At 60.8% G+C, this 24,801-nt stretch overlaps 7 protein-coding genes across 8 annotated transcripts; all 7 read left to right on the forward strand.

Moving 5' to 3' along the window:
• Positions 1-148: 148 nt before the first annotated feature.
• ABB37_07763 (subtilisin-like serine peptidase) lies at positions 149-5,416 on the forward strand (the record flags this gene model as incomplete). Its single annotated transcript, XM_015806514.1, has 1 exon — positions 149-5,416. The coding sequence occupies one exon, from the start codon at positions 149-151 to the stop codon at positions 5,414-5,416; it is 5,268 nt and encodes a 1,755-aa protein (XP_015654878.1).
• A 368-nt stretch (positions 5,417-5,784) lies between these two features.
• Positions 5,785-6,964, forward strand: ABB37_07764 (hypothetical protein; the record flags this gene model as incomplete). Of its 2 annotated transcripts, none has more annotated exons than XM_015806515.1 (1): positions 5,785-6,964. In XM_015806515.1, the coding sequence occupies exon 1, from the start codon at positions 5,858-5,860 to the stop codon at positions 6,962-6,964; it is 1,107 nt and encodes a 368-aa protein (XP_015654879.1). In that variant the 5' UTR covers positions 5,785-5,857. The 2 variants fall into 2 exon arrangements, with proteins under 2 accessions (XP_015654879.1, XP_015654880.1); XM_015806516.1 differs by having other exon boundaries at positions 5,823-6,964.
• Positions 6,965-7,535: 571 nt separating this feature from the next.
• Positions 7,536-12,328, forward strand: ABB37_07765 (hypothetical protein; the record flags this gene model as incomplete). The annotated part of the gene is made up of 1 exon (XM_015806517.1): positions 7,536-12,328. The coding sequence occupies exon 1, from the start codon at positions 7,787-7,789 to the stop codon at positions 12,326-12,328; it is 4,542 nt and encodes a 1,513-aa protein (XP_015654881.1). The 5' UTR covers positions 7,536-7,786.
• Positions 12,329-12,853: 525 nt separating this feature from the next.
• ABB37_07766 (hypothetical protein) lies at positions 12,854-14,118 on the forward strand (the record flags this gene model as incomplete). The annotated part of the gene is made up of 1 exon (XM_015806518.1): positions 12,854-14,118. Exon 1 carries the CDS (start codon positions 13,048-13,050, stop codon positions 14,116-14,118), a length of 1,071 nt encoding a protein of 356 aa, XP_015654882.1. The 5' UTR covers positions 12,854-13,047.
• A 564-nt stretch (positions 14,119-14,682) lies between these two features.
• ABB37_07767 (hypothetical protein) lies at positions 14,683-16,009 on the forward strand (the record flags this gene model as incomplete). The annotated part of the gene is made up of 1 exon (XM_015806519.1): positions 14,683-16,009. The coding sequence occupies exon 1, from the start codon at positions 14,711-14,713 to the stop codon at positions 16,007-16,009; it is 1,299 nt and encodes a 432-aa protein (XP_015654883.1). The 5' UTR covers positions 14,683-14,710.
• Positions 16,010-16,587: 578 nt separating this feature from the next.
• ABB37_07768 (hypothetical protein) lies at positions 16,588-18,196 on the forward strand (the record flags this gene model as incomplete). The annotated part of the gene is made up of 1 exon (XM_015806520.1): positions 16,588-18,196. The coding sequence occupies exon 1, from the start codon at positions 16,631-16,633 to the stop codon at positions 18,194-18,196; it is 1,566 nt and encodes a 521-aa protein (XP_015654884.1). The 5' UTR covers positions 16,588-16,630.
• Positions 18,197-18,833: 637 nt separating this feature from the next.
• Positions 18,834-24,223, forward strand: ABB37_07769 (AMP deaminase putativeamp deaminase-like protein; the record flags this gene model as incomplete). Its single annotated transcript, XM_015806521.1, has 1 exon — positions 18,834-24,223. Exon 1 carries the CDS (start codon positions 19,259-19,261, stop codon positions 24,221-24,223), a length of 4,965 nt encoding a protein of 1,654 aa, XP_015654885.1. The 5' UTR covers positions 18,834-19,258.
• Positions 24,224-24,801: the final 578 nt, after the last annotated feature.

A 24,801-nucleotide genomic window follows, 5' to 3' on the forward strand; every position in this document is an offset into this window, starting at 1 on the left:
GTAAGGAGATATATTTCCTTTCTTGGGAGGGGGGGGGGACTTGTCTCACCTGCATCGCCACACACACAGACACACATACACATACACATACACAACGACTCGCCCGCTCCTGTTTTACGCGCAAAACACCTCTTGTGCGCGAGCGGTCATGCATCGCGGTGTTGTCCTCACTGCCCGCGTGGTCGTCCTTCTCGTTACGTTGGTGTGTTGCTGCGACAGCGTTGCCGACGCGGCGCACTCGCCCAAGTCCGCTACGTTTGGCCGTACGCCGTCGCGCCGCGGTGGGACGCACCCGCGCGACTACTACCTCTCCTACAATGCTGGCCCTTTCAACGCCAGCTGTGTCCGTCCACCGCTCGCCTCTCCCTTTCTCTTCTTTCCCCCTGACAACGTCGACGTCGATGGCAGCGGCAGCGGTGGGTGCTTCACTGGTGATGGGGTGCAGGTGGCGCTGTTGGACACAGGCCTGTGCGCTCACGTCGCCGAATGGAGTCGGAACGACGTCACGTGCGCGAGTTTCGTGCCGGGGGTCGCGTGCGAGGATGACGGTTGCGGACACGGGACGCGCAGTCTCAGTGTGCTGGCGGGGCACCTCCTCCACCCCCTATCGCCCCCCTCTCCTCGTGCGCGCGACAGGCGGCCTGAATGGGCGGATGGCACACGCCCAGCGAAGCAAAGCACCTCCTTCTCACCGCAGCATTACATCGGCATGGCGCCGCGCGCTAGCGTCCGCGTCTTTCGCGTGTTTGACCGAGACGGTGAGACGAGAGAGCGGTATGTCACGAGCGCGCTGGATGTTCTCCTCCGTGAAGCCGAGGCATACCGTCAGGCACGCCTGTTGCACAGTGCGACAGGCGAAGAGGACGAAGACGAAGCTGCGGCAGAAAGTTACGCTCGGCCGTCCGTTCGTGCCCCCGTCGACATCGTGAGTCTTTCGTACGGCGGTGAAGACTACTACGGCAACGTCGCTACGCAGAAGCGGATTTACCAGCTTATGCACGACTACGGCGTGCTGGTGGTGGCGGCCGCCGGCAACGATCCCTACCACTTTGGCGGTGTGCGCAGCCCGGCGGATATGCCTGGCGTGCTCGCCGTGGGGGCAGTAAAGCTGACAAGCCACGGCGCACCCGCCGCTGATCCCCCGCAGCTCTTTTCAAGTCGCGCAGGCAAAGCTGCAGGGACCGTTGAAGCGTCTGTTGCGGGTTTCGCAGGCCGTGGACCCACCACATGGGAGCTACCGTTTGGTGCGGGGCGGGTCAAGCCGGAGCTTGTTGCGCTCGGCCAACACGTCTGGACCGTGGAAGGGGTGTCGGCCCCGTCGAAGAACGTTTCCTCTTCTGCTCCTCCCTCTTCTTTTACTTCTTGTTCACGGTTGCGGTTGCGGTCCATCTCCGGCACAAGCATTGCCGCGCCGATCGTTGCCGGGGTCGCCGCTGTCGCCCTCGAAGCGGTACGGTGGGAAGCGGAGAGTCGGCGGCTGGACTCACCCGCGGCCTTCTCTTGTGACAGCAACAGCGGCAGAAGCAATTCATATTGGATCCATCGTCTTCAAACCTCACTGCGGGTGCGGCAGCTGCTCCTGAGCACCGCGAAGCCCCTCTCCCCTGCCCATCAGCGAACCAACGCACTTTCCACCCTTGTAGGCGAAACGGCCGCGATGTCGTCATCGAACACGACGTCCGGGCGTCATCGATGCTTCTCCTCCCACGCGCACCGTAGTGGCCACACTCATGCGGCGCCGCACACCGAACTGGCCGGGCTGCCGCTGACACGGCTGTACGCCGGCTACCTGCAACGAACGAAGTGGAGTGTGCTGTCGCAGGGCATGGGTGCGGTGCAGCCACGCCGCGTCCTGCAGCGCGTTCGCGTCTCTGCTGCTGCGCTACACGTGCCAGAAACAAACCGATGTGAAGCGTTTGCGGTCCCTGCCTCTCTACGCGTGGGTAGCGGGTGGATGCGCGAGTCGGAAGTCGATGCACGGACTCCCTCAACGACGGTGACAAGCGAGCAAAAGGAGTCCTCGAGTTTGTATTGGTGGCCATACTCAGACATGGCCGTCTACCCGAGCGCCGCGCCGCTGCTCTTCAACTTTTCCGTGTATCTCTGCCCGTTTCTGACAACAACGTGTCGAACCGGAAGGAACTCCACCGCAGCAGAGAAGCGAAGCCCGCCGCTGCGGCACAAGCAGCATCGTAGCGACGACAACGGTCTGCACGGCAGCTACGAAGCCCGGTTTGAGCTTACACAGGTAACGGGGCATCCCTCACGCGGTCGTCCCACGCGATACCTACATGGAGCAAAAGACGCTGTTGTGTGGCGTGTAAGCGACGGCAGCCGCGGAGCTTCGCAGCCCGACGTTGTCGTCCAACGCATGTTGGAGCAGCATCTGGTGCGATCTGCCGTGGAGTTGAGGGCGGTGGTGGCGCCGCCGCTGCCCACACGAAGCTTTCCGCTGCCAGCCACGTCGTTCACCCTGTCCGTCGCTCTCTCCGTCCCTTCCTCGGCACACACACGACTGCGCTACTGCGCACACGCCCCCAACGTGGTTGAGGAGGTAAAAAGAGCACCCAACATGCGCCGCAGTGGGGGCGAAGATTCCGGTGAGAGAGGGCACGCAAACCGCGACGACAGTCCTGCAAACGAGACAACAAGCGGTATAGGGTGCGTCCCTCTCTTCCATGCCTTCTCTTCAGTGACTGTGGAAGGTGCATTGCGTATCCACAGCCGCGGTAGTCGTAGCAATCGTGGTGGTGGTGCTCTACACTCGTCATCGTCTTCGCTACTCGTGATTCCAGTGGTCATCCGCATCCGTGCGCCGCCACCGCGTACCCGGCGAGTGCTCCTCGACACGAGCCTCGACTGGTTCAACCCAACCGCCGCCGCCTCCGACGTCTTCATCGCCGGCGACGACCCACACGAAGCGACATCTCCGCTTGCGGGAAGCGACGGCGACGGCGGTCCAGCATCGCGGCGGTCGTACGCGGAGATGGGCGGCGACCACCCCCACACCAACCTCGCGTTGTTGTACGTCTACCTGCGCCACAGCCTGCGCCTTGCCGTGAGCTTCTTCCCGCTGCTGCACGTCGCCACTTCTCCGACGCTTTGTGACCGCTCTGACGAAGGCGTCGCTTCCTCAGCTGCATATAGTACGGCCGGAGCACTGAACACACCCAGTGGCGTAACCTGCAGAGCAGCAGCTGACGCGGCTGCCGTCATCGCCCTTTCAGAGGCGGGCACCATCATCCTCGTTGACCCAGAGCGTCCGTTAACGCGGGCGATGCGCCACTTACTTCGCGCGGCAGTTCGCCCGGATTCGGGGAAGGATGGGCTGCGTGTGGTGCTGGTGACGGATTGGTTCAGTCCGGAGGTGGCGGCGGCGCTGCGGTGGGCACGCGAGGGGAGCGAAGACAACCATCGAGGCATGGAAGAAGCTACAGGGGCAACTGCAGGAGAGAAGCGGCCGCACAATGCAACGGAGTCGCCAACGCTTTCGGCGAAACATGTGAAGAGCAGCGGTGACAACACGCTACGAGCCTGGCGAAGCAACAACCGTAGTGCCAGCGACACGACTGCCGTGTCTGCAGCTGCAGCGCGCTCCGGTCGTGGATTACGTGGAAGCTGCCACGTGCCGTCGTGGAATCGCTGGTTGGACGATCTCGCCTCTGCTGCTCCCTCTCTACTTGCGGAATTCAACGGCACCGGTGCGCAGCGTGGTGGCGTAAGCGATCTTCCGCAAGGAAGGTTCGCGGCACCCTTTCATATGAGCGAGGACGTCGTGGTCGATGGCGTCTTGGTAGTGTCTGCCGGTCACCCAAACTCTCGCGACAACGCCATGAAAGGCAGCCGCGAAGGCGGGTTTCGCTCGCTCGGCCAGCTCAACGGTGCGGGTGTGTTACGCTGGACGCAGTCGACGAAGGCGTGGGACGAAAGGGCTGCTGCTGCTGCTTCTGCATCTGCGGGCCGCATCACTGGGGCGGCAGCAGGTGAAGCCGTCGTGTGCGGTCTTACGCCCGCGTGGTCGTCGTCAACGCAGCGCCTCCGCAAACGGGCCGTCGCCACCGCTGGCGCCTCTCACGCTGCAGCAGCGGCCCCCGCCGACGACGACGACGAAGAAACGACGACCTACGAGGACACGTGGGAGAATACAGCACGTGAAGGCCTCGACGGTCTCGAAGGGCCGCATGAGTCTGTCGTTCGCGAGAACGGCGGCATGTGGCATCCAACTCCACCACACGATGCATCTCTTGCGCATGGAATTATGGGATTCTGGACGGTGCCGCCGGGGACTCAGCAGCCGCAGTGTCCAACGGCGTCTGGGCCGCAGCGATCAGCCACGCCAGGCCGCGTCGCCATCTTTACCGACTCCAACTGCCTTTCCGCTGACGATCACCACGTGCAGTCCGCCTTGCACGAGTTGGACCAGCTCCTCAGCACACAACAAAACCACTCCCTGCCTACCGCGCCTATCGACGCAGACGCGCTGCAGCGCCTCTTCGACTCCACAGCTGGGCGCCGCTTCGTGCAGAAGGAATCCGTGCAGAGCTCCGCCTGTGTCGAGGTGATGAAGGAGTTGCTCTACTGGACGCTGACCGGTGATCCACGCTGGTGGCGTGCGGAGGCAGCGCTGCGCTGTGAGGCGCGTACCGGACCTCGACCCACCTCGCCAGGCAAGACGAGCACCATGATCGTTGCCCCGCTGTCGCAGTGGTTGGAAGAGGTGGGAGCAAGAAGCCACCACTCACGCGCCTGTGCAGAAGGGCAAAGAGCGCGTTTAACGTACCGCGATGACGAAAGCAGTGAAGAGGATAACGATGATGATGATGATGATCTGCTGCACACCGCGCCCGGACGTGCCAGCATCGGCGCGGCCGTGACGCGGCTGTGGGCGGCGACGGTGTTGGCTGCGCGGGGCGATGACGACGGTTTGTGCAATACTGGAAACGAAACGGACCTCACGACTCAAGCAGAGGTCCGCAAAGCCGACTTCCCCTCACTTGTGCTGGTAGACACACCCACGACATCGCAGATGTTGGTCGAACTTGACGTAGCAGCGCAGGATGCAGCGGAAGAAGAAGGGCTTCGTGCTCTGTCAGTCCGCTATCACGGCAATTGGGACGCATACGTGCATGAGTGTGAGAACCACCAAACTTTCGACTCGCGCTGGCATGATAAGGAGGCGCCACGCGACTTGTTTTTCCACAAGCGGAGTACAGCAGCAAGTATGCGCCGCACAGGTACGCCACGTGAAAGGCACGTCAACGATCTGTGGGTGTTGTTGTACTGGCTGCGGCACCCCGTCGTCCTTGCTCAAGCCGTCACGTTCGTGGCCTGTGCGTTGGGCTACTGGGTTTACGACAGACGCTGCTCACACGCACAGCGGCGGCGGCGCCTGACGAAGGAGCGCAAAGCAGCGTAGCTGAAATATATATATGAGAAGGGAAACGGAAAACAAGACGTCGCTTAACGTGTGGTGTCAGCGTACCTGCCACTCCTTTCCTTTGTTTTATCGGCGGGTGAAGGATTATATTATTTTTATCTTCTGCCTCGTATTGTTGGTCGTTTAGTATCGGCCTGCAAGCGGGGGGGATGCAGTCGTCCCTGCTCAAACGACAACGTATATCCCTACCAGCAGCGGCACTTCCCGCAGGCGGCGCGGCACACACGTGCCCGCTATCACGCACGTGTTCCTCTACACGCATACGTGTAAACTGCCCTCATGCGAGTCCCATACTCCGTCACCTACCTTCTCCCCTGCGGTTCTCCCGCTCCCATATCTTTTCTCTAAGTCGTACACACACACTCCCACACACATACACACCGAGAGAGAGAGCGAACGCCCAAGGGGCAGCCTTGTCGAATGAAGTCCTTTCGTGCTCCGGCCAAGGCGCACGCGCGTTCCCCCCTGCCGTACGGCACAGTGGCCCACGCGCACCGCCAAGACGTCTCTTTGCTGTCGCGTATGGCGCGCAATGTGGGCGATGCCGTGGCAAAGCTAAATCTACTGCGACAACGACGGTACCGTGGCGCAGCCGCACCTCCGCTCCACCACGCCGACGGCAGTAGCAGCGAAGAAGCGGCAGTGACGTCTGCGAGCTCCTCGGCCGGGAGTGCCGCCGCCCTGCAGCCAGGCGACATCCTGCGCGACGCTCCGTTTTTCACCGCTGCGTCAGAGGTCGCCTACTTCTCCACGCACCCCTCTCTGTGCGCGGAGGTCTTTGGCTTTGTACCCGGCGAGGTACTCGAGGTCGTGCGGGAAGGCGGCGGGGTCGTTGCAAGCCAGCTGCTCGTGGTGCTCGGCGCGCGCGGAGGAAAGCTATACGTTCTCCGCCACGGCGAGTCGTCAGCGCGTACGCTTTGTACCCTCGCTGCGTCGTCGCCATCTACGCCGGCGCTGCTGTCCGCGAGCGGTATGCGCGGCGCGATGCTGCGCCTCCACAACGCACACCTTCTCCATCACCCCCACCGCTCGCTGACGCCCGCAGAGGAGGAGGCGGTGGTGGCAGCAGCAGCGACGCGCAACGTGGGCGGGAATCCGTTCCGTCTGGAGGCGAATGACGAGCAAACACCGGAGTTTTCGAAGGAGCAGCGGGCAAACTTGACGGAGCGCGTTGCGCAGCTGCGTTCGGAGTTGGACGCGTTGTCGTCCCGCGCGCGAGAGGAGGCGCAGCGCGTCTACACCGCTGAGCAGCGCGCGTTTCTGCAGCGGGCGCCGGACCTCTACGTGGCGGCGCTGCCCTCCAGCACGGACACGGCGACGTCCACGCAGTCCGTCGCGGCAACGTCTGTGTACGCGGCGGTGGCCCGCGGCGATGCAGCGGCGCGCGCCGTTGTGCTGCTGACACCCCGCATCATTGCCGCGACGGAAACCGTTGGTTGGACGGGGGAGGGCGACGTCAGACTACACCCGAGTCACACGGAACGCGGCGACGTGGAAGGCTCGCTGACTGCTTCCGTCGTACTTTAACGCAAAGAAACAAAAGAAAGCACAGGGGAAATTTGTAGTTGCTCCTCAGGTGTGTGTGTGAGAGAGAGAGAGAGAGACGCTCCCCGAAGCACCTCTATTGCGCAGATGAGGGCCGTCGTCGCTGGTAGTGGAAGTGTTATTCGCCGTTCTCGCGTCACCGTTAGACTTGCCCAGAGGGACACAAAAAAGGGTATCCATAGAGCCCTGTACGGTGGTGAAGGCAACGTGCAAACCAAAATACAAAGAATACTAGAAGCGCCATTGCTGGAAAAACCCGCAGACGTTTCTGAAACGACAATGAAGGAACAGAGCAGCAGTTGATCATTGAAAGCAGCACCGATGCTGCTATGCAACGCGTGATGTCTTCTTCCGCGGTTCTTCCTTGATTGCCTCGGGGTCAACGGAGATCTCTTGACTACACAGTACGCTCCCCGCACATGCCTTTTTGTTGCTGCACACGTACTTTCTCTCCTGTTTTTCTTTCTCCGGGTTTATTTGTTGTTTTTCTTGGCGGTTGCTGCTACAATTCCTTCATCGAACTCGCACGCACCTTTGCGTGTGTCCTCCATTCAGGTTGTTGTTTTTTCCCTTTCCACCGTTTGCCCAACACTGGACGTGCGTTGTCTTGAATTGTGCTTGGTTTTGCCGCTCGTGCGTGTTGGTGCACCTCACGCTCCGTAAAGAATCTCTCTCCGTCAAAAAGGGGGAGGGAGGGGAAGCTCAACGGAATACATCTTCTTTTTTCATGTACTTCTGACATCAAAACCGCTCCGTTTGTTGTTCTCGTTGTTAGCAGCGATTCGCCGTGACGCGTAGGTTGCTATGCCGTACGGGCGTGCACTCCGACACGCGTCTGTGCTCCTCCTCTTTGGGGTTCTGCTGTTGATTGGCGTTTTTGTCGACAATACGCTCGACCGCAGTGACGGCGCGTACGCCGATGACGCACGTGAGCAGCGCGCGGGCGGCGTGTCGCTGCGCACCCTCCTCCACTCCCCGTCTTACTGGCGCCGTGTCCCGCTGACGCTGGACCGGCGCGAGTACCCCTACGTGACGGATGCATTTGCGAGCGAATTCCTGCAGCGCACGACACCCCCGCAGCTGGCCGACGTGCGGGACAACCGCACGTTGACGTCGGATGACTTCTTTGAGGAGCTGCAGCTGTGGCGCAGACCGGGCAGCGCGGCAGCGCAAATGTCGCGGGTGATGCAGGCGCAAATCGAGCAGGAGCGGGTGGCCGCACGCGCGACGGCGGTGCAGCAGCGCCACAGCAAATCGTGGAGAACACGAAGGGAACCGCCGCCGCCGCTGCTTTCCGCTCTTTGGCCTTCCTTCTTGATGGGTGAGGCGAGTCGGAGGGACGCCCCTGGCGCGACGGAAGACGGCGTGCCTCGGTTTGTGGAGGTACGCTACGCGAGCCGCACGCTGTACTACGGCAGAAGCACGGCGGTGGCGGCGCGGCGTACTGGCAACAACGAGGAGACGAATATGGCTGATCCCGTCGTTCCGACAGCACACAATGGGACTACGGTGGCACGGCGCCAGGCAGTCTCTTTGGCAACGGACGAGGCGCGTCTTGTTCCATATCCTTTTGTACCTTACACTGGTCTCGACGTCGGCGAAGCGGCCGCTCAACGCACGCAGGACGACAAGGGGGATAAAGTGCCGACGGACGCGGACGGGGCCGTGACACCGCCCACCACGTTGGTGCGCATCGGCAAAGGAAAGCTGCGGTACACCGCATCGCATCGCACCGCCCCGCACGCGCCCACCCACGGCTGGGATCACTTCTACATTGCGTTAAACCTGTGGAAAAGCGAAGGTATTATTCCCGACCTCACCGACGCCCTCATCACTTTTCTTGAGGACGACGTGAAACCTATTTTCGACCTGGCCACCTCCGTGGTGGTGTCCGTGTACGCGAACGTCTCCCCTGACCGAACTGCCGAGCTGATCGAGTCGATTTTAATCCCACGCCTGCATGCGATTGGTGTTCACACGGTGTACGCGACGACGGAGGGGTCCTGCCTGGGCTACGTGGAGCGCCGTCCCTTTCATGAGCGGATTGAGTGGATGGCGTGCATCCGCAACGAGGCGCTCAAGCCGCTTTACGACAACGGCATGCGTGTGTTTCACTCCGCATGGCGCGCTGATGACGGAGACGATGCAGACGCACCAGCAGATAACGGCAGCAAAAGGCACGACCCCAATACAACAGCCAGTAGCGACGGACTTGTGGTGCTGTTCTTTAATGACATCTTCTTCCGTTCGCAGGACATCACAACGCTGTTGGAGAGCAGGGCCGAGACGCTAATGAGCTCAAAAGTTCGGCCGCACGGTTGGGTCAGCTCTGCTTCGACGTCGAACCCCACCACACCTGCAACGGCAGATCCGTCGGCGACGGCCAACGCCGGCCGCACCGATTCTCCTCCACGACTGCAGCAACCGAAAGCCGGAAGCTCAGAGACGACAACACGAGGGACGACGTTCGACATGGCGTGTGGGATGGACTTCTACTACACCTTCTACGACACGTGGGTCACGCGAGATCGCCTGGGCAACCCCTTTGAGGCGCAGATGCCGTACTCGGACGATCACGCCACGCAGGAAGCCTTCTACCGTATTTTGAACCACGACCTGGGCAAGCCGGAACGTGCCACCTCGATGCACGCCGACGCATCCGTGGCCTTCTCGCCAGAGATGTCGGCGGTGCCGGTGAAGTGCTGCTGGAACGGCGTAGCGGCCATCCGGGGTCGCTTTTTCCTTCCACCCACGCCAGCGCACCGTCTGGGATTTCCAGCTCGAGAGACGCGTCTTCGCGCGCAGCGGCGGTGGCAGCTTCTTCCGCACCGCGTCAACGGCATCAACGACGAGATCAAAAACGATACGATTAATATTAATAGGAATGACAGCGCTGCAACACAGCCGCAGGGTGGCGTAGAAAGCGGCGAGGCGGTGCCCTCCTTTATCTCAGTGCGTGAAGATGCCCCCCTCGTGGTGATGCGGCCCTCCGGTGCCGTGTACGACTTGCTTGGCAGCGCCGGCGTTGCCATGAACATCACGGGCATGGCGGCGTACCTCACACGTGTGTGGACCCGGCGCTTGCAGTCCACACGGGCGGCGTGGAACAGCACACGTGCTGAGATCGCCGAGCTCACGGGCCATCCGTTTTACAGTCCGGTGGTGTACGCCAACACGAGCTCCTTCACCGCGTTGCTACAAGCGGTGCTGACGGAGCAGCAGCACGGCGAGCACGCCTCAAATGGGCTCACCGCTTCCACGACGAGGAGTGCCTTTGAGTGGCTGACGCTCGCCCTTACCTCCGGCAACGTCACCGCTCTCGGGGGTACCTCCTCCCTCGCTTCGCTGATTGCAGATCTTCAAGAGAAGAACGTTGAAGCGGACGGCGGTCAAGCGGGTGCTACGGCGCAGCCCATGAGCGAAATACGCGTACGTGACGACAGCACGTACTACGTCGCGCGGCACCCCGCCGTGCGCTTCCGCCACGCCTTCACGCCTTCCTACGGCGCCACCGTCAGCGGCCTCAAGCCCGTCCGCGACGACGTCTGTCTCTCCTCGGAGTGTCTGCTGATATGCCAAGACGTGATGCAGGCGGCGATTCTGCAGGACCGCCGCGCCCCCGTCATCCTGCTCAACCCGCACGTCCGCGTCGCCTACGACGTGGACCACTTCGCACGCGTGACGCGACACACGTGGTTCTTTGAGCACCCGTACGTATACTGGGTGTGGGTGATGGCCCGACGCGTGCAGCTGTGGTGGTCCACCGGCAGCTCAAGCGGTGCGGCGGCTGATAGCGCGGTGCGAGAGTTAGGGAAAGACACGTCCGCCACAGACGATTGGCTGCGTGACCCGGCGACGACAGGGACGTCGTCGACACACCCGCCCTCGTCGTTTACGCCAAATCCAGAGCAGCTGCCGAGCAGGCGCGAAACACTTACCATTGAAGATGGTCGAGGTAACGTGATCGACGTGGGCGTGATGGACGTTGTCACGCTTACGCAGATGGCCTGTCAGCGCATCACGGCTGGCTCCATCGGACTCGCCGTCGGTGCCTTCTTCCCGCTGCTTCGATTTGGTCAGCTGCTGTTGGTTGCGCTGCTGCTGCGTTGGTTGTGCTGGAGCATTCAGTCCGGCGTCGCCGCGAAGGTCCACGCTGACGTCAACGGCAGTAACGGCAATGGTGGTGATCGGAGTACACTAAATGAAGCCGTGCACAACAACCCATCGTCGCTGTCTCTCGAGGAGCAGTGGTGGTCGTTGGTGTACAACGCGGTTTGGTACTCCCGCGTTGCCCGTCGTCTGCGGAGCTGGGTGGACGGCCTCTCCGCGACGGACTGGACCGCCAGCCGCCACGGCGGTGACCGCGACTACCTCGCCGGCGAACACGCTCGTGGCGCGGCGCAATTGAGCGATGCGAACGAAGCGTTTTACGCGCGTAAGAATTTGAATATCCGCCGCGGTGGCGGCTCGTCCCCCGCTTCTTCCTCCTCCATCTCCTCTGTCCCTCTCCTGCACCAGCAGCTGCGTCAGCACTACCGTCGCAAGAAGGTCGCCGCCACGTTGGGCTCGTGTGCGCACCAAACTCGCTGCTTCCTTCGTGCAATCGCTCGCGCGGTGCTGTGGTTGCTGGGGACGCTGTGTTGCGTGCGCTGCTGGTGTGGCTGCCGCCCACCCGGCCCCCCACCCGCGCCGCGCTGCTGCGCAGCTACAAAACTCGGTAGGTGGTGGAATACGATGGTCGTTGGGGTCGAGGGTGCCAGCGGAAGCGGTGAGCCAAGGCGCCCTCTTGTCCCTCCGGCGCGTTTTGAAATGGACCGCCGAGGTGCGACACAGGGCGGCGAGGCATGGCGTCGTGCGGCAGGGCTTCTGTCAAGCTACACCAGTAGTTATTCGAACGATGAGCAACGCTTCGCCGTGGTTCGTGACGGGAGCCGTAGCAGCTCTTATGGGCGCAGTGCTGCCGCGCCTGCCTCGCCTGCTGGCGTTTTTCGGGAGTCGGGCGATGAGGCAGAGAACTGGGTACCTGGCCCACAGCCGCAGCAGTGGTGGTCTTCTCCATGGCAGAGGCGCAGCGCAGCAGCAGCAGCAGCAGCCGATGTAGCCACGCCCACAACTGTAGCAACGCACGGCATAAACCCGCTCGTGGCCCCGGTGGTGCTCGTCAACGCCGATAGCCCCGTCCCGACGCCTCTCCTTCTCTCTGACAACCCGTACGGTGGCGGTGGTGCGCTGCAGAGCGTGCGTCCGCGCAACACCAACGCACGCGCTGCCGCACCGTACTCACCGACCTCGCCGAGTGGTGTCCGAGCGGGGGACTTTGTGGGAGGCGGGGAGGCGAGTGTGTAAGGGGCAGCCGAGTTTCAATGGGGCGGCGTGCTGGTGATGGTGGGCTTTATATATATTTATTTATTTCCTTCCTTCTCTGCTGTGCAACGCGATTCATACAAGCATAAAACAAAACAAAATGGGAAACATCAACAAAAAGAGTGGCTGCTTCCAGTCGTCTCATTGGCATACGTGCGTACGGATAAGGCATGGTGTTGGCGCAAAAGCCAACTGTAATGTGGCGATGCTGCACACTCGCACCGCACGCGTGCGGTTTGCCGCTTCAACGGTGTACAGAAAGGGCGCCAAGCTGCCGAGGACGTGGCTGAATCAATCAGCAGTTGAAAGGCGACGATGCACATAGCGTTTGTTTGTCGCAGGTGTTTTGCGGGTGTAGGTTGGAAAATCTGTGGAGCTGTTACTCTCTCTCTCTCTCTCTCTCTATATATATATATATATATATATGTATATGTGTATATATCGCGATCATCGACGTCATTTCCCCTCCTCTTCTCTTCCTTTTTTTTTTCCTCCGCCTCATCGTGCAGGAAATCGTCTTCAACCCTCGCGAAAGACCGGGGCTTGTTCCGCCACGCTCCGCTTTTCGATGCCCGTGAAGCACGCGTCCCTCAACGCACACTCCTGCAGCGCATAAAGGGAAAATCAAAAGAAAAAAAAAACCGCGGCCAAAGCAATCGTGTCTCTAGCATAAACGTAGACTTTTCTTTTGTTTTCGAACGATGCGCTATCGTCAGTCGAACCCGCGGTACCAAGGCGGCGATCAGCGGGCGAAGGAGCTCGTCAACAATAATGACGTTCTCAGCACCCAAGAGCAAGAGGAGGTCATCGCGTACTTCGCGCGGTCGTTGCGGAGCAGCTCCCAGTTCCTCAAAGTTGTTGTCTGCCTTCACGCCCTTGTCGCCCTCGTGTACCTCGTTCTCTTGCTGAGCGGGTCGCTAATGTTCGATCTGGAGGTGGACCACGCAACGACGGCGAAGCTGCTCGAGGTCGCGCTGCAGCAGCGGCGGGTGCGCACGGCCGCTGCAGAGATCAACACCGCCGCCGTAACGCCGTCGCCGATCTCTCCCGCTGAGCTGCAGGCCACGCAGGATCCCCTCGCCGTGCTTGCGGCGCTCGACGCGCAGCAGCGCGATGCAAATCGCAGGTTCACGCAAGACTACCTGGCGCGTCGCAGCGGCTCTCTCTCCGGTACGTCCATGACGGTCGCGAACGTCATGTCGGTGGTGGTGATGCTGTACAGCGCCGGCCTGCTGTTGTGGGCTGCGTGGAGTGGCTACATGGCGTGCCGCCTGCTGCGCGTAAATGTGGAGGACCTGACGAGCACCGCGCCACGTGACCTTGGCGCATCTCTTGCGGCTAAGCGGGATAACAACGTAATCGGCAACAGCATCGACCCCGCACACGCGACTCCTCCAACAGGCACAGCACAAAACCCATTAGCAGTACGATCAACACGGGCGAAGCTGCTGCGGCTGCGGCAGCGTGTTCACACCGATCCCCCCGTCGCCCAGTACGTCATCGCCGCCCTCGCAGCTGCGGCCTCGCTCTTTTGGCTCGGTGCGCTGCTGCGTCGTCAGCTAGCGATGCGAGGTGCGTACGCCGAGGCTGGTCTGCCGCCGCCGTCGGTGTTCGCTGGTCACGGCGTAACAGGGGCGTTGCTGGAGTACGTGCTCGCCCTGTGGCAGCCCGTCTTCCACCTTGCCATCGGCCGACTTCTCCGCTCCATGCTGGACACGAAGGAGAACTTGACCGCGCTGTCAAAGATGAAGTACCGCTTTGAAAAGGTGTAAAACGAGAAGAAAGCACAAGAGGGATGCGCTGAGGGAGAGAGAGGGGAGGAGGGCCACTCTTCATTGCCGGTTTGTTTTTGTTTGTTTGTTTGCTTGTCCGTCACGAAGGCGTACGCGCCGTGCGTTGCCGCGTCACGCGTGTCGACGTCTTCGCAACGACCACCACCGACTGGGCTTTCCGCTGTTCACACCGAAGAAAAGGAAGAAAAATCAAATTAAGAAGAAAAACCACCGTTCTTCTATGGAACGTTGACGGTGCGCAAAGAACCGTTTCGCGACACACCCGTGCCCACCGACTCGGGCCAGCCTGTTGCTCAACTCCTCTCTCCAAGTGTTCTTTGGAGTTCCTTCTCGGAGAGGTGTTCTTCGTCGCTCTTGCGTAACCTACCACACCTCAATGTCTTCTCTTATATATATATATATATATATATATATATGTGAATCACGAACCTCGGCGGCATTCTTCACTCCGTTCTTTTGCTTCATCGCGCTTTCTCTCCTCTCTTTATTCCTTTCCATATATATATTTTTTTTTCCGCGTGGGGATCAATGTGTTATTGCGGAAGTACACGCAGTACATCGCGTAAAGCCAATGTCTGAGCAGGTGCCCAAAAGGGCTGACCAGCCGCCTCGCTTCGGTGGCGCACCGTCGTCGTCGAAGCAGAAGCAGCAGCACCGCCAGCAACACGACAGTAAGCCCCCCGGCAAGCGCCCGCCCATGGCGGACCAGCGCAAAAAGAAGCCCGCCGCACCGCAGGACAACGTGCGGTACGCCGTTATCATCACCAACGTGGAAAACGACTTTGGCAAGCTGCACAACAGCGCCCTGCCGTACCACTGCGGGCTGCGCGCGGATTACGAGGAGACACTCGAAGTCGAACGGCTGATCCACACAAGCGGTGTGGAGGCGAAGAACCTGATATCTGCTACGCGTGGCTGCGGCTACGCCGTCCGCTGCCGCACCGAGACCCGCTCGGCGGAGGTCAGCTTCTACGGCCCGGCCGACGCAGACTTTGCGCCGATGCAGCTGCAGAAGCAGCCGCGACCGGGACCTGGTGCGTCGGCCACCGCGGGTTCATCCTCGCAGACCACCACCACCACCACCGCAGCGACCGCAGCGAGTGAGCCGGCACCGGCGGTGGATCCCGCCGCACACACCGAAGACGCCACGGCCGAACAGACAGGGGATCACGAAGTCACGGAAACGGCCGCGGCCACGACGAACGCGCTGGAGGCGTTGGCGCTGCGGCTGCGTCGGATGCGCTACTTCGAGGACAAGCTTCCGGTGCACGTGCACCTGCCGGGTCACGCCGCCGGCGACGTGCTGTTGCGCGTCAACGGAGACGGAAAGGCGGAGGCGGAGGTGCAGCGCACGACGGAAACGGCGGCGACGACGATTGGCGAAAAGCGGCCACGCGCAGCGAAGGATGACAACGGCGACGATGGCGTGGATGACGCGACGGTGGAAGACGAAGCGGAGGAGGAAGAGGAAGAAGGCGAGAACGCGGCGCAGCGCCTCACGACGGAGGGCAGCGGCGGCGGCACCGTCAAGCAGCGTCGCCCCAAGGCAAAGAAGGCGATTGTGCTGAAGCAGTTCCCGAACCGGCAGAAGGACTTCGTGACGGCGGTGGCGGCGCTGTCGGTGCACGTGCCGCTGCGTGTGGTGCGCCGCCACCTTCACGATGTACCGGGATACATGTCGTGCTGGTCCCTCTTTGCGAAGCGCGTGCGGGTTGTGTTTCGCGATAGGGAGTCTCTCTTTAAAGCGAAGCAGCTGCTGGACCAGTTCGAACTGACCGCTGGCCTGCGCATCTCGCTGATGCTGTCGGATCCCCTCTCGCAAGGTAACGCTGAGTTCGTGCGTGCGAAGGAAGCCGCTGAGGCGGAGTGACGTTGAGCGCACAGGGGCAATGGAGACGGCTCGCTCCATCGTGAGTGGTGGGCGAGAACTTTAAAATACGCATTGCGTGGGTGTGTATGCTCCAGAGTTGTAGCGTGTTAGCTGTTGCCTAAACGAGCCATTCGTATCGCAGTGGGCTCTCGTGGTTTTCCTTTCTTGTTTTTTCCCTCACCTCGTCTAACGCGTAATTGTTTGTTAACACGTAATGTGTAACGCCAAAAAAAAAAATATGAAGCTCCTCCAAGACGCACGACGGTTGTGTGCCAGTGTGAAGGCGTGTCAGGAAGCACGGTAGTTGAATCAAGAGGGTGGGAGTAATCTCCGACAGGGCTGCCATTCGCAATTTGACAAGTTTTGTTTTCGATAGTGTTATCGTCAGCCATCTCTGAGGAAAGGAGCAGGACAGTAGAACTCATTCTATTCTGTTTTCCAGCAGAGGGGAACACACACACACACACACGGGGTGTGAAGCTCAGTGCCGCTTCAGCTCTTCCCCCTCGCTCTCCTTCGAATGATCTTACCGTCTTGGTCCACACCCACACGAACATCATCACCTCCTTTTTTTTTCTAGCACGGAAAAGCTAAGAGTAGAAGCGCGGCTCTGCTGACAAGATGGCGCGCCGTGACCGCGTACCGCGGCATAAGTCGCACAACCACAAGCGAAACCAAAACGCGAAGCTGTCGCCCTTCCAACGCGAGCAGAAGCGGGCCAAACTGGCCAACCAGGTCCCCACTGCCCGCACCATCGGTGGCCTCGACAGCATCCCGCACAGCCAGCGACACGTTTTCAACTTCCTGCAGGAAAAAATGCAGCGCCAAAAGGCGAAGCGGGCGGCGTTGGAGCTGGAAAGGCACCCCGAAAAGGCCGCAGCCGTGGACGTGGAAGCTTCTGTCACCGGGAACAGCAGCCGTCACGCCGCAGACCCCTCAGCAGGACGACAACAGAAAACGGCTGTTTCTCAGAAAGCCAACGAGCCTGCGACGGCAGTCAGCGCAGAGCGTGGTACACCGGCAACAACCTCGCCCACCGCGAAGTCTGCCAAGAAGAAGAAGGCGAAGATTCTGTACCCCTCCTTAAACGACGAGCTGACCGCGTCGGTCGGGGCAGCGCTGCTGCCTATCAGCCGTCGCTCAAAGGATAGTGCATCGACTTCTGCGGAAGCGACGGCCGCATCAGCATCAGCAGCTGAGGACTCTAGCACCCCTCGCAGCGTGGAGGAGATCATCGCCCGTAAGAAGGAGCGGAAGCACCTGCGCAAGCAAGAGGCACGGCGCGCAAGGGTAGCCGCGAAGCTAGAGGACATGGAAGCCGAGCTCGATACCTACGTGAAGGGTGCGAACAGTGTCAGCAAAAAAGGCCGCGCGAAGCGGGGAGAGGACAGTGGAACGTCGGCGGTGCGCGACCGTGTCAACCTGGCGTTCGAGCGTCAACTGCGCGCAATGGAGAAGGAGAAGGTCAAGAAGGAGACGGCGCGTCAGCTGGAGCTCGTGGCAGAGGCCAAGATGAAGAAGACGACGAAGAAAGCAGAAGACGGTCTGAACTCCCGCAAGCGGCACCGCGACGACCACGGGGGTGAAAGAGAAAGTACCGACGAGGAGTCGCACGAAGACGGTGATGGGCATCGTAGCGGAACTGCAAGGGCGGTGGACAGCAACTCCGCAGAGGAACTACCGCTGCGGCAGCGCAAACGCATCTCCTTCGATCCGGAGGTGGCCGACCCGACCACCGCCGCCCAATCCGCGCGTCGTGCCACCACAAAGACGAACAACCACAAGCCGCAGGACTTCTATGAACTCGTGGACGTCGTGCGCTACGGCGAGCGGGTGGAGGCGCCGCCGGTCTTTGACGTGGTGCCGAACCGCCTCGCCGCGGTGTCGCGACTGGCCAACCAGCTCGAGCGGGAGGCCGGCGGTGGTCGTGGCGATGCGCGTCATCGCCTGCTCGCCGGTGGTGGACAACTGGGGGAGCAGAAGCGACTGGCTCGCTTGGGTCTTGCGCCGGCCATCACGCACACCGTGCGCGCCGACGCCTCAACTGAGGGAACTCGCATGAGCAAGGAGGACGAGATCAAAGCGCTGCGGGATCGCGTCATGGCGACGTACCAGCGCAACCGCAGGACGGAGGTGGCCGTGCGCAAAGGGGTCGACATGCGGCACGAGTTCCCTCGGTTCTCGTAAGGGGTGTTTGTTTGATTTTAAAGGGTGTGTATGTGTGTGTGTGTGTGTGCAGCTACAGCGCCTCCCGGTTTCGCGGTGGTGAGTTGGGATTGTGGTACAAGAGCACGCTGCGGTTTCTTGTTTCCCTTGGGCGACTGGTGCAGCCGTTGTCGTGTCGTGGCGGGGAAGGGTCTCTCTGCGTGCGCCGTAAACAACAATTATTATTACTTAAGTGCATTTTTGTTTGTACATTACGCGTAATGGTGACGATTAAATACTCGAAGATTTTAATTGAGAAATAAGGAAGAGTAATTTATAAAACAGGTAAACATCAGCGACCGTGGCAGCGAAACACGGACGTGTTGAATGCCCCCTCCCTTTATTACTTGCGTTTTCATAGTGCAAAAAACTTAGGCATGTAGAATGGTTGGAATACGCATTTGGGCTTTTTTTGAGGGCTTTCCGTTGTGTGTACGCATCGATGGCTCGGCGCAACGTGCGTGCTCATCCACTGCCTGGGATATCCGCCACAGAGGATGGTCGCTGCCGGCGCTTCACCTTTCACATACAACACCTTTTCCTTCCTTGTATTTCTCTTGCATTCGCGGGTGGTTCTTTGTTGTTTGGTTTCTTGTCTGTTTTATGCCTGCCTACCAAGAGGGAGGTCGTTGACTCTTTTGTTTTTGTTTTTAAGGCTGCTTCCTCCATCGCCTCCACTACTGCATTCGTGTGTGCATTGCGTTGTGGAGCGGCATCGACAGGAACACGCAGGTGAAAGCACTCCTCACCGTCCCCCGGAGTTGTCTTGCTGTTTCCTATATACATATCGCTCGCAGCGGTTTGAATACATCTCCCCTCGATTCCCTTGTACGAGCGACGCGCCATCCACCAAGTCGACGTAAACAGACGCCTTCGTTGTAATTACGTTCGTCCCCCTTTGGGATTTCGTTTTTGCACATCGGCGCTTTTCGCTTTCTCCTTCTTTTCATTGATACATCTAACAGACGGTAACCAACGCGCTAAATCAGTACATAAGAATACATATATATATATATATATACATAGATTTATATAAGGAAGTTTATGGAGCAGCAGTGGCACGACGTCTTTCTGCACAACGACACTGGCGATGCCGCCTTCCACAACGGTGCACCGCTGCTGGTCGAAGCCCTGCAGGTGATCGGCGGTGTCTGCGCAATTCAATCGGCTACGCGTCTCGGCTTACACCTGCGCGATGCCCAGCACAGCAGCGCCTTGGACCCGTTCGGGGCGACGTACACGGAGAAGCACGTGTACCAGGAGCACGCAGATCGCATCGCTGTCGCAGGTCCGCTGCTGGGTGAGCTACGTCGCTTCTTTCAAGAACAGGCGGCGACCATGACAGGGGAGGAGGAAGAGAGCGAGGCGATGGCGGCGGTGCCGGAGTTGGACGGCCTGCTCGTACCCACCGCCTGGGCAGCAGCTCTCTGCACAGCAGCTCGAGAAAAGGAAGGAGGAGAAGCGGACACAGCGATGGCGCACTCCGCAGTCGGTACGGATGCCGAGAGGACAACTTCCGCTCCCCTCTTGGGGCACCCCCTCTTCAGCTACAATTCTTTCCTTCACCATTTTGACCGCCTTAGCAAGCTTGTGAGCATGGGCGAGGCCTTCAGTGCGAGTGAGCCGCGCGTGAAGGTGCTGCAGAGTCTCTTCAGCCTCTACCGCGCCTACAACGGGGCACGCGAGGACAAGTACCACCCCACCTTCGGCGGCGGCGACATCAAGCGGGCGCCGAAGTGCGATCTGCGCCGACTGGAGACGTGCATGAGCGCCGCCTCCGTAGTCCGCTTCGTGGAGGAGCTGCGCCGTGACCGCCCCACCTACCCCCTCTACGCCGAGGAGCAGATGGAGGCGGATATGTTGGAGGCGATCACGCGGAGCAACGGAAAGGGTGGGCATGGCACCAACAGCACTCCACCACAACAGCCACCACGGCCGTCGCTGCGCACCGATATTTCAGTGGAAGAGGCCGTACGACGCTTCTTCGGCACGGACGCGACGACATCGGAGCAGGTGATGACGGAGGAAGGCCTGTGTCTGCGGCCGAGCTACGCCTCCGACTCAACAGACCACTGGCTGAGTTTGCGGTGTTTGGCGGACTCGGATAGCAACCCCCGCGCCGCCCTCGCTGGTCGACTCCTGCAGCACGTCCTGAGCACCTCCGGTGGTGCCGACGGGCAGGGCGAACTCCTGGCGCAGCTGATTCGACCGCTCATGCAGCGCATGTTAACCCCCGGCGCCAACTACGACCGGTTGGAACTGGAACTGACGGTGACCGGCACGGATCCGGCGGAGCTGCCGCGGCTGGCGCGGTGGTGTGCGCAGAGCGGGCTGCTCGAGACGTGCCCGGGGGTGTACTTCCGCTTCTTGATCGTGCAGGAGGGCTACGCGACAGAGAGCGACGCCGCACGAAGGACCGCATCCTCCTCGACGACAGCGGTGCACTTTGGGGACATCTTGAAGAACATATTTCGTCCGATTTGGCAAGCCTACAAAGTTGCGGCAACGCCGCCGAGCAGCGGAGGAGACGGTAGCGGTAGCGAAGGCGAGCGTGTGAACAACCGCAGCGGCATCGACAACACCAAGGAGATGTTGGCGCTGTTAGCCCGCACGACTGGGTTTTCCGTCAGCCTCACGCACGCCGCCGCCGTCCAAGAGATGCCCCACCGCGGCGACCCGGCGACGCAGTTCCCCCTCCCGCACACGACTGCCACATCATCAGCGAAATTAGCTGCCGCTCCGCCGGATGCCTTCTTCGTGTACCACGTGTGGCGCAACGTGCAGCTCGTGAATGCCTTCCTGCTCGCCTCCGGGCCGCAGGCGGCCACAAATGAAGCGGCGGCAGCACGGGCGAACGCTCTTCTGCAGCGCCAGAAGAGCAGCACCACCGACGCACCGACGACGCACGAGTCAGCGAAGTCAGCGGCGAACACGTTGCCGACTGCACCGTGGAACTTCCGCGCTGCCTTCACCTTCACCCTACACGGCGGGGCTAACAGCCGCACCTTGTTCGGCGAGAGCGTCCTCGGTCTCCTGCTCGCGGACGCGGTGGTGAACCCGGCCTCCGCCTTCGAGTGGAGCCCGCTGACGTACCTGTACATGCTGGCGCAGCGACACGTTATTCTGACCCCCTCGCGCAACCGCTGCTGTGGCGCGTCTGTGAAGCACGCCCTGAACACCACGGCGATCCCTCTCGCCGTGCAAGCCGGCCTGCGCGTCAGCGTGGCCACGCTAGATCCCCTTTTCTACGACACCACCAACGACGCGCTGTGCGAGGAGCTGATGGAGCTGACGAAGCAGCGCGGGCTGGCGAACGCCGACGTGACGGAGATGTGCCTGCGCGGGGTCGAGATGTCGAGCGGGTGCTTTTCGTGGGGGCAGCGGCGGCACCTCTTCGGCTACGCCTGGCCACACGCCCGCGCACGGTTCAACCAGTTCGCCGCGACACAAGTGAGCTCCCTGCGGCTGCATCACCGCGCCTACGCGCTGGAGCATGAGCTGGATCTCCTCTTCGCTGCTGTACACCGCAGTGCAGGACCGTCTCCCACAGCAACAAAGCTCTCTGTTGTTGGACAGGACGAGAGTGCGACGCGGGCTGTCCTCTATCTGCCGCCGAGCACCGCAACGGCGTACTGTCGCACGTCCAACGGGAGCGCCTGTGCGTTGCAGCGTGAGCACGATCCAACTCTTTTGCAAAGCCTTTCCGGCTATCGCTCGCACGAGTCGTTGATGCAGTACCCGCGTATCCTCATTACTGGTCCCGACAGCGACGGACCGAGCGCGGCGGCCAAGCGGCTGATGCAAGCCCTGACCCGGCGTGAGGCGTACCAGAAGTTCGTGGTGGACCCCGCCGCGGTGCGCGACCGCACGGCATTCCTCGCCACATCGTCTTCTACTCCCTCCTCCCCGCCGAACGCAGCGGCGGTGCAGCCGGTGTGGGTCAACGGTGTGTTGGATATTAATGCAGCGCACAACGACAAGCGCAGCCACGACGCCACCGCAACCACCACCGTACACAAAACGGCTCTTGTAGGCGTACCGGCGAGACTTCCGCTGCCCAGCTGGCAACAGTTCCAGATCGACATTCGTGCCCTGCGTGCGCTCGCCAGCACGGACGCCACGGTGGCGAAGTACGCGAATAAGCGGCTGGGGATGCTGGAATCGAAGTACAAGCTGCACGTCGCCTTGACGAATGACGATGAGGAGAGCTACTGCGTTTCCGTACCGGCGGCAGCGACAACAGCGGCGGCGGCGGCAGCGGAAGAGAAGACGGCGCCTCGGCGGCAGCACCGCATTATTCAGCCCATCCGCGGCGACGCGCACAACTGTGTGAAGGTCGACGTGCACTGCCACATGGCCAGCGGCATCACCGCCAAGTCGCTGCTGCAGTTTATGCGCTGCAAAATTCGCGACCACCCCGACGACGTCGTCGGCGTGGACAACGTGACCGGTCAGCCGATTACTCTTGTGAAGTTCTTTGGGGAGGTGCTACCCCAGGAAAAGCGTTCATCGATGGGGATGATGCCGCGTCCACCGCGGCCCATGCACGAACAAGAGAACAAGGATCGTCAAGGGAGCGATGCAGAGGAGACGGTGGAGGGAGATGCCGCGGCGGCGACGGCGGCCGGTGTGGCGCGCATTCTTGGGGAGATGCCGATCGCTGCCCTGCAGGTGCACGCGGGCAAAGCGACCTTCCATCGTTTCGACCGCTTCAACCACCGCTTCAGTCCCATGGGCATGTCCTCCCTTCGCTCGCTGTTTCTCAAGACAGAGAACTTTATGCAAGGGCGCTACTTTGCCGAATTGATCCGCGGCACCTTTCAGCAGAACGAGCTGGAAGGTAACACGTTCAGCGAGAACCGCCTCTCCATTTACGGCCGCAGCCGCACCGAGTGGGATCGCCTCTCCCGCTGGTTTGTGCTGCACGGCATGTCGCACCGCACGAACAGCTGGATGATACAAGTTCCACGTCTCTTCCACCTCTACCAACGCAGCGGCGCCCTCCGCAGCTTTCAGGAGATGCTCACCAACATCTTCGAGCCACTCTGGGCGGCGTCGTGCTACCCCGCGGAGCACCCCTACCTGCACTTCTTCCTCTCGCACGTCTCCGGCTTCGACAGCGTCGACAACGAGAGCGACCGCGAGGCGGATCAGACGATCGACGTGGCCCCCGCGCAGTGGACCTCCTCCGAGAATCCACCCTTCGCCTACTACATGTTCTACATGTGGTCGAACATCACCACCCTCAACCGCTACCGCGCCGCACGGGGATTCAACACCTTCCAGTTCCGCCCCCACGCCGGCGAGAGCGGGGACCCCGATCACATGGCAGACGTGTTTTACCTGGCGGACGGCATCGGCCACGGCATCAGTCTCGACAAGCGCCCCGTGCTGCAGTACCTGTACTACCTCACCCAGATCCCCCTCGCCATCGTGCCCATGTCGAACAACGCCCTCTTCTGCCGCTACGCGGACCACCCCCTGCCACAGTTCCTCTACCGCGGGTTGAACATCGCGATCGGCACCGACGGCGCGCTCATCTTCCACCGCACCGAGCAGCCGCTGCTGGAGGAGTACGGCACGGCCGAGGCGCTGTGGAACCTGTCCGCGGCGGACATCTGCGAGCTGGCGACCAGCAGCGTGCGCATGTCTGGCTTTCCTGCTGGGCGAAAAAAGGCGTGGTTAGGCCCGCTGTATTACTTACGCAGTGTCGCCGGGAATGACCCGGTGCGGTCACACGTGCCGCAGACGCGCTGTGCATTTCGCTATGAGGCGTACATGGAGGAGGTGTTCTACCTGCAGAGCCGTGCGTCGTGTGAGATGTCGTGCCGGGCCATGCTGACGCCGCTGGAGGAAGAGCTGAGTATTATGGACGCCACCGGTATCTCGCGCGAAGAGCTGCTGAAGCGGCGCTGGGCGGGAGTACCCATTCTGGAAAAGAAAGCGAAGGCGGCGACGGCGGCTGGTGCGCGCCGCCCCACGGCAACCTTTGACAGCTCGCAGCTCTGAATGATCTGTCGACGCGTGTGTTCTTCTTTCTCTCCTGCTCTGTCAATTTGACAGGACTGGAATCCACAATACTAAAATAAATGCCGTGTGCTTTGCTCTCTCTCTCTCGGTTGAGGTGAACTGGCGTGCTCGGGACGCCCAAGCAGCGCGCTTACGCTGTCACACACACACACATCCCTCTTTGCTGTCCTCCATTTCTTTTCTCTTATCCCGTACGCAGTCGTTTAAGTAAGCTAAGTTGTTCTCTCTTCTTTCTTTTTTTCTCAGGCAAGAAAGACGCCGTGCCATCGACAAGCGCAAAAAGAAAACCCAGCAAAAAGAAGGCATTGATGTTTGGTGATGCTGAAGGGCGGTAGTCAGCCGACCTGATTGAGATGGACGAGGTAGCTCCTTTCGCCGCGTGCGATTATTATGCTTGTTGCAGCGTGACGGTCTCTCCACGAGCTCAGAATGCGGCAAAAAAGACTTGATGGCTCAATACACTACTTGTCCCTATACTCCTCTCTGCATCGTCTTCTTTATAAACATATATATTTCCACACACACACACACACACACACTCCCACACACGTATTGCA

This window comes from Leptomonas pyrrhocoris (genome assembly GCF_001293395.1).
Source record: "Leptomonas pyrrhocoris isolate H10 chromosome Unknown, whole genome shotgun sequence".
NCBI lineage: Eukaryota > Euglenozoa > Kinetoplastea > Trypanosomatida > Trypanosomatidae > Leptomonas > Leptomonas pyrrhocoris.